This window comes from Chelmon rostratus, chromosome 14 (genome assembly GCF_017976325.1).
Source record: "Chelmon rostratus isolate fCheRos1 chromosome 14, fCheRos1.pri, whole genome shotgun sequence".
NCBI classification, from domain to species: Eukaryota; Metazoa; Chordata; class Actinopteri; order Chaetodontiformes; family Chaetodontidae; genus Chelmon; species Chelmon rostratus.
The window spans coordinates 4,172,015-4,180,382 of NC_055671.1; the positions used below are offsets into that span (position 1 = coordinate 4,172,015).

The 8,368-nt window shown below is 42.9% G+C and overlaps 1 protein-coding gene across 1 annotated transcript; it reads left to right on the forward strand.

Moving 5' to 3' along the window:
- The first annotated feature begins 360 nt into the window (after window positions 1-360).
- Window positions 361-6,875, forward strand: eral1 (Era-like 12S mitochondrial rRNA chaperone 1). The gene is made up of 11 exons (XM_041952409.1): window positions 361-575; window positions 1,741-1,899; window positions 2,084-2,211; window positions 2,319-2,396; window positions 2,485-2,531; window positions 2,614-2,675; window positions 2,802-2,914; window positions 3,597-3,902; window positions 4,332-4,481; window positions 4,924-5,004; window positions 6,316-6,875. The coding sequence occupies exons 1-11, from the start codon at window positions 470-472 to the stop codon at window positions 6,436-6,438; spliced, it is 1,353 nt and encodes a 450-aa protein (XP_041808343.1). The 5' UTR covers window positions 361-469; the 3' UTR covers window positions 6,439-6,875.
- The last annotated feature ends 1,493 nt before the right edge of the window (window positions 6,876-8,368 follow it).

The window sequence follows — 8,368 nt, forward strand, 5'->3', positions numbered from 1 at the left end:
CCTGATCTGTCTTTTTTGCTTTAGGAACTGAAGCTTATTCTAATGGTGCAATCTTTGTTGAGTCAGATGGCTGTTTAATAGCAACATATACAAATAAATAACTCGAGCTGTGTCAAACAAGAGACATTTCAATCTGAGTTCATTCTGACATAAACTGTGCTCAAATCAGTACTGGACTTTAAAAACATTGAGGACCATCACCTTTTCTAATGTGAGTGTGACAGCTGAGACTGACAGACTGTGGGATGAAGGAATATTTTGTAGTTGACATATTGGTCACTAGAGGGCGGTGTAGTGTTCACCCAAAACCTCTGTGAGGACGCTCTTCAGAGCGGAAGTCGCTGCTCTTTGGTCAAAACAACATGGTTGCATCCTGTAGGTAATGTGAGAGTACACAAGCGACTCACCTCTGAGACGATAAATATTGTCGTATCGGCTGAAAGACAACAGTAAGAGTTGTCGGAGCTCCATGGCTCTCAGGGGTTGTGCTCGGCTCTTCAGAGACTCCGCCGTCCTCTCCAGACGGGTCGTGGTGTCTCCTCGACAGGAAAGTGCGTCATGGCTGCTCACAGCAGGTCAGTGACAAACAGCTTCTTCTGCTGCTCGGTTAACGTTATTCTTCAGCAAGGAAACACATGGGGTTTCTAGTAAAGCGTGGGATTTTAACGTTAAAAAATGGGAATATGTGACCTTCAGCTCAGTATGGTACACTGACGTTTGGAGGGAGAAATTAACCAGAGCACCTCTTTGCTCCTCTGGGCCACAGGCTATTGGCTATAACGTGAATAAAAATGTCATCCGAGGCGATGTGCGGAATGACAGACAGGGCACAGACACAATACAAGACCGGTAGCAGCAACGTATGATTAGGGAAAATTATAACTGATGATGAAATCTGTGCACAACACACCCATCACTATAAACACGAGTCATTTATTTTGATAACATTCGTCATTTTCTTCCCCTTTTAGGGAGCACTCCGATCCAATTAACTTTAAACCGCTTATTAGACAGAGTTTAAAGTCTCGCTTCCACTCAAAAATGTGTTTTAGCTCCTGTTACTCCACGTGGATGTTTGGGCTTCACAGCTCAGAATGATGTGTGTGCAGTTTAACACAAGAAGTCTCTCTGCTCTCACCTTAAATCTGAGTTCAAGGCTTGTACATAATGGCTTGATTTTGTGACAGTTTGGAAGCTAATTGTGATCCAATACAGAACTTATACAAGTGTGAACTTGCATAGACCGAGAACAGACCTTACCGTGAAGTTATCCTGATGAAATGAACAAAATATTCATGCTTTCTGTATTTTTCAATAAGGGAGAAGGAGAAGATGTAATTTGAAGAATGTCTTTTTATATGTCTTAAAACATGTCTGAGGGCGGTCAGCCTGCACTACATCCTTGTATTTATTAGAGTCAGGGCTGCTTATTTTCAGTATGGAGCAATGTGTGACATGTTTTAACTAATCAAAGAATTGTTTGTTGTATGAATGGTCTTTCCTCCCACGATATTAATAAATATAAAATTGATCAACAAATTGTTTCAGTGTTTACGTGTGTCATCCCAAAGGACTAATCACTCACATTGTTGTGTGATTAATTTAATGTGTAAGTTAAGGAAGAGGAGGACCATCTGGATGCACTATTATACCATGTCATATTAACACCAGAGCAAGCAGAATTATTTACCTTTCAGCCTTCCTGGCAGCCAAGTGATGGAGATGTTGATGTCTTTACAGGAAACGCTGCCTGCGGCCGAGGAGCGACGCCCGGATTTATCTTCACTCCTGCTTGTTTTATTACATCAGAGGCATTTCTCAACAGACTGGTGAAAGGCAAAGCTGCAGAGGCAGACAGCAGTTTTTATCGCCTTCCTGCCTCAGTTCCTCCGGACAGCGGTAATCAGACCACTGCCTCACAGATTGACATCCCTAAATGCATCTGATCATTCTGGCCTCGCCTTTTTCCAAATTCAGCCAACGTCATCCTGTCACCAATCTAATGTTCTATTTCCTTCTCTTACTGGCGTCAGATTTACTCATTTTGTCTGTCTAATGATTCATTTTGTTTGTGTGTTTTCAGGAGAACAGATTTCTTTGTTAATGAGACATCCAGATCAGCCTGACAACTCAAAGATTTTGAAAGTGGCCATCATAGGTGCCCCAAATTCTGGGAAGTCCACATTGACCAATCAGCTCCTTGGCAGAAAGGTTTTTGTTTTGATTGTCTCCTCTTTAAAACTGCATGCTTTAATGGGTCTGTCTGCATGAGGAGGAGGGAGTGCTCATTTTTTAAAGTCAGTGGTTATTTCTTAAAGGTGTTTGCTGTTTCCAAGAAAGTCCACACTACGCGGTCTCGTGCCCTGGGCGTCCTAACAGAGGATGATACACAGATAGTAAGAGCTTTTTCATGTCTCTTCTGTTCTAATTGAATAATGCCATTTAAAAGCCAAAAGTCAGTCCAGATGTGTGTATGTTTTGTAGATTTTACTGGACACTCCTGGTCTCACCACTGCATCGAAGGTCAAAAGGTACCTTTCTTTTCAAACTCTGGACTGTACATGCAGTATCACCATGCAGTGTAATGTATGAATGGACCCTCTGTTTCCACAGACACCACCTGGAGAAGTCTTTGCTTGTGGATCCCTGGAACACAGTCAAAGAAGCTGACCTAAGTATGACTTAAATTTACTCTTTTAGTAGTTGAACCTGAGGTGCAGTTTTCGTTTTGATGTAACAGTGAGAGTGAAATACAGTGCTGAGTTTCAAGGGCTTATAATTGGAACTGCGTCCGTTCTCAGTGGTGGTCATGGTGGATGCGGCCGACAGATGGGCACACAACAGGCTTGACTTAGAGGTGCTCAAATGCCTGGCTCAGCACCCTGACATCCCTGCAATCCTGGTCATCAATAAGGTATTCTTCCCCAGAATAATACACACTGGTTCACACCAACAACAACTCATCACTTTGGTTTCACATTTAAAGCTGAATCACTAAGACACATACGATGATGTAGCTGTCCCTAGTGCTGAATTTCTTTGAAATACCTGAGGAAGTTGCATGTCTGATCAAGATGTATTAAAAGTGAAGATAAAAGAAAAGTTTTAGTTGAAGGATCTCATGAAAAGACTAAAACTGACGATGTGTTAGTCCGTCTCTCAGTCTTCCCACGAGCCCATTCGAGGCTACTGAAGCAGTAAATCTTTACAAACAGGTCAGGTCAGTATTGTTTTTTCAAAAGGCTAAATAATTGCCTGAAACAGCTGGACACTAGCTGTCAGTAAACTTTAATCAAACAGGGTTAAATAGTGCATACATTGGGCACTATTTTCAGGTGCTAATTAATCCACCTTTAGTGCTCCAATGAGTATTTACGGGTGCAGGATGGTTTAAATCAGGTCAAAACAAACTACAGTGACCATGTTCATCAGTATGAACATGGGATCAGTTTCCTGTTGGTTTTCTTCTTTTCGTGGGATCTGTTGACAGTAAGAAAAATATAAACATATCAGTAGACTTTCCTTGAACACTTCCCAAAACATTCAAAGAAATATTCATGTTCAGATGTGTTCACTGATGCTCTTCTGGTTTAAAGGTAGACCTGGTTGGGGTTAAGGACAGGCTGCTGAATATCACAGCAGTGCTGACATGTGGAGTGGTGAACGGACACAGAATGCGGGTCAGGCCACTGATCAAACCTCCATGGGCCGAAAAGAGGCCAAACAGCGATTCAGAATTCTCAGTTGACGAGGACACCGCAGGGCCTGAAGGCAGCGCCGAGCCGAACTCTGTGCTGAGCAAAGAGCAGCTGAAGGTTCTGAAGGGCCAGCAGGGCTGGCCTCACTTCAAGGACGTCTTCATGCTCTCCTCTGTGGACAAAGAGGACGTAGACACGCTGAAGGTACACTCTCCATTATGTTCATAGCGAGAATTCATGTTTGACACAAATACAGCTTCAAAAGGTCCGTCGTTATACCTTTATCAAATGATTTCATATTAGAAAGCAGAGAGCTAAGAAGCTGGCTGGAGGTTCAGCTCTGAGAGAGACTTGAGATTGGTCTTCCTCGCCACTGCGAGCGCGTCCTCACTGACTATTTTATGTTATTTTCTTTAACGATGAAAAATAGTAATTGCTTTGTTTTATTGATGAATTGCCTTGTGGGCTGGATCAAATGGGCCAGATGTTCCCTACCCCTGGTTTACAGTATTTGTTCGTTTTATAAATTGGCTTTACTTCAGCATTACTTCTCATTTTTGTTGTAATATTAAGTAGTATTTATTTATTATTTTATTTGAAGATAACAAGCAGAACATTGTGTTCTTGGTGTAGAGCTATTTTATGGCTGCAGCCAAGCCAGGATCGTGGCAGTTCCACAGTGAGGTCCTGACAGACCAGAATCCAGAGGAAGTCTGCACCAACATCATCAGGGAGAAGCTTCTGGAATATCTGCCCCAGGAAGTGCCCTATTCAGTGACACAGGTGACTAATGATGATGAGATGACTTCTGACTGACTAAACCCTTCACATCTCACTGCATCTGTACATTAACCCTCCATACTCATGTTCGCTCTCCATGCTGACGTGTGCTTTGATGCAGCTTTTTGTTTGCACCCAGGGGATCATTTTGTGTTCTCTGCATGTCATTTATCATGTTGGTCCATGTTCACTGTTTTTGTTGTATTCCTGCATCCACTTGTGCATCATATGCAAAAACACATACAAAACTTTGACACTTGGATTTCCCACTCAGGCTCATCCGTAGGACACATTTAATACACATGCAGAGGATTCTGGGATATGTAGTAATGACTCCTGCTCAAAGCCAACGGCTGACACTGACTCCTGCTCTATGTTGAGTTCCTCTTTATTGACGTTTCTAGAAGTGAGCACATTGGTAATATTTAATTTTCTCTGTTTTCAGTGTATTGAACTTTGGCAAGATGGAGAAAATGATGAGCTCGATATTTCTGTGAAAGTCTACGCCAAGAAAGACTCTCACATGGTAAGTGCTCCCTACACTTTCTGTTGGGCCTCTGAGCTTTGACTCATCAGTAGACATCTGTAAGTCGAGCTGCTTATTTAAAGACTTAGTTACTTTAGCAAACGTTTTATTTTATTTGGCCTTTTCCTCTATTTTGTTTCATAACCACCTCATATATTTTGATGTTTTATCTGACTTGACTTGTGTTTCACGCAGCTGTTTGTTATCACAATCAGGACAATCAAATGAATGTTTTCTCCAGTTCAGCAGTTGTGTTTTTCAGTAATTAGATATAATGTGAATGTAGAACAAACAAACTACTTGCACTTGTAGAAATACCACAGTATGAAATGTAACTGACTTATTCTAGATGCTGAGCCCGTGGGAGGCACGTGACTGGAGGAAGTGAAATCTTTCCCTCCGTTACTGACACCTGTGGCCTCTAATGGCTCCTGATATTTCTTTGCCATTCCCCCATACCTCCACATTCCCTTTTCCTTGTGTTTTTAACTTGTAAATATTTGAGCAGCCTTTCTGAGCCATGCATATTTGATGGCAAAGAATATTTGAAGCTACATCTGTGGTGCTGAAATGTTTCAAGGCCAGTGACCTTCATCCAAGAAGAGAGACACAGACCAGCACCATTTTTTAGCTTTTACATTCAACACAGGAATGACTGCAGAGGTGATGATCAGGTGGAACACAGTGATGATTGACCAAAGAAATCCAGTTTCATGATTGTTTCCTGATACAAAGCTTCAGTTTCAGAGCTCAATGTAGTCTTTTTGATAAAAATCAAGCCTCAGTGACGGGTAGAATATATATACAATTAAGCCAATACCAATAAACATTAAGTTTATTGGTATTCACATGAAATCAATATAAGGAAATGCATAATGGACTAAAAATCGTTTATCAAAAATGTTTTAATACTTGCCAAGTTCTGTTTTAGGTTGTGATATTTTGTATATCTGCTCAAATGCACCTGTAATCACACCGTTTGAAAATAAATGCTGTTTGGATGAACACAGTGAAGAAGTGTTTCACAGTCAAAGGTATTTCACCAAATAGTTTGTGGTGACAGGAGCAGTGGGTGTCGCACTTTAATAAAGATGCATTTCACCACCATGAACTTGACTTCATAAAACCTTCTAATGCCCTTTGCTGTTTGCTACAGATACCATAACTTCCATGACTTTTTTCCACAGGGACCTTTCAAGATTATGTTCTTCAAACCTGCATGACTCAGAAGAGATGCTGCAATGCTGTGCAGATGCTGTGTTGCTGTCTACTCACTGGTGCCTGATGTTGATGTCATTCTTGCGTCTACAGAGGATGCTGATCGGCCCGGCCGGCCAGACTGTAGTGCGGATGGCCCGGGAGGCGGGTGAGGACCTGAGCCGGGTCTTCTTGAGGGAAGTAAAGCTGAAGCTCTCAGTCAAGCTGAGGAAGTGAAGAGGATGGAAGGACTTCAGTGGTGAAATCCTGAAGAGGTGAAGAGGTGGAAGAGGATCCTGCGGGATTTGAAATGACTCTTGTATTTTTCTCTGCAAAGGACAGACCTGAAGAGTCGTTGGCGAGATAAGATCTCATGATGAGTCAGACGTGGAGCTGCGAGGTGGCATATATCCACAGTCCTGGAGCTCCCACTGAGATTGGAAAGAAATTGCTGTACTGTGAAGTTCGACTTGCATCCTCTGCCTTCATGCTTCAGCAGCATCCTTTCATGTCCGTCTCATAAGGCGATATTAAAGATGGACAGATGTTACCAATAAGCTGCTGTTATTATAGTGTTGGAAAACTGCCCCAACGTTGAAGAATTTTGACATTTCTAAACCAGTAAAGTGGAGAAATTCTGTCAAATAAAAGCAGCTTACACAAGCTGAAGAATAGACCGCAATGAATTATTGGCATTTATTTAGCAATGATGTATTTTAGGCAGCCAACATGACACCGGCTCTCATCAAACGCACGCTTTGACACAAGTTTGACAGTGCGCTCATGGCTGAGCAGGTTTGGCGAGCTGTGAAAAGGCCGATGGTTTATCTTTGGCTCTCAGAGCTTTTTACTTGGCACTCGCTTCACGCCTAGCGGAACCTGCACAGTCATGTTCACTCAAACGTCCCTGATGTACCATCCACCCCTGTTCCCTCCACTCCCACATCACTTTAGCCTTCTCCACCGCCTTTGAAGTGTGGCCATCCATCCCTGCGACTATCACTTTTTGTTCTGCTGCTTTCTTCCTTTTTTCCTCTCTTCCTCCTCCTCCTCCTTCCTGCTCCCCCCTCACTCTCCCTCTGCTTTTTTGGCTCTTATAAAGCCCAGCTCTGGCCCCGAGCGCTGAATTGTCTCCCTAATGGATGGCAAAATGGAGCACTAACCTGATGCTAAAATGGGTCAGATAATGGTGATTGGATTCATTCCTCCTGCCTGTGAGTTAACTTGACGGTTACTCTATCCAGGGCATCTTGATGAATAACCAGCTAGTGGCCTTAAGGAAGGGTGACTGGGCGGGGGGGAGGGGAGAGGCCTTGAATGTCTCACAGAAGCTGTGTCAGCCCCTCAAGCTCTCCCTGCTCTGTGCAACGGCTGCTTCCCAGTGATTAGACAAGCCGGCTGTGCAGCAGAGATCACCACTTAGACAAGCCAACTGCTGCTTGAAAATATTATAGCTGATGTACGTCTGCCGGCAGATTAAAGTAAACTTTCAAACACAAGATATTTAGAGTGCAGATACCCCGCTTTTACCAAAAATAATGAGGTACACATTTGTTTGGGAGCCATGAGCTTTATTTTACATCCACTCGTATATCTCAATAATGGAATGAAAAGATCATGAAGAACACGTCAGTCACCACCTTTTTTCATCCTCCCACTCCTGATGACTTTGAGTGAGGGCCAAAGAACCCTTACCATTACTAAAACTCAGTAATGGTAACGGTTTGACGGCCCTCCTCTGCAGTGCGTGCGGGTTACCAGAGTCAGTTAGGTCGGAGTGTGCGCTGATAGTGCCGGAGGGGGAATGAAACCCTGGATAGTACATCATCTATACTGTAGTGTCTCTTTAATAAACTTACAGTATAAGATGATATCCTGTCCAGGGCACAAGACATACGTGCTAGCACAGTTCCCACTGTGTTTGTAATCTGCAAGGCAAAGGTAGACGACTCATTAGTGATGCACGCAGTGAATGTCAGCCAATGAAAATCTGAATCGTACGTGAGATTTTTTTTAAATGCCATGTATTCAGATCCCAGAAGAACATTCCCTCTCACTAAAAAGTATACTGAACAAGATTTATTTAAAAAAAAAAAGCATTGTTAACGCTGCGCCATCAACTGTCACCTGCTGCAGAGCCACAAAGCCCAGCGAGGCCTCAGCCCCC

What these genes read in the sequence shown, in the direction of transcription:
- eral1 (XM_041952409.1), top strand. Translation starts at nt 470, where the DNA reads ATGGCTCTCAGGGGTTGTGCTCGGCTCTTCAGAGACTCCGCCGTCCTC. An exon ending in GTCATGGCTGCTCACAGCAG is followed by an intron (nt 576 to 1,740) that starts GTCAGTGACAAA and finishes ATGTCTTTACAG; the next exon opens with GAAACGCTGCCTGCGGCCGA. An exon ending in CAATCCTGGTCATCAATAAG is followed by an intron (nt 2,915 to 3,596) that starts GTATTCTTCCCC and finishes TCTGGTTTAAAG; the next exon opens with GTAGACCTGGTTGGGGTTAA.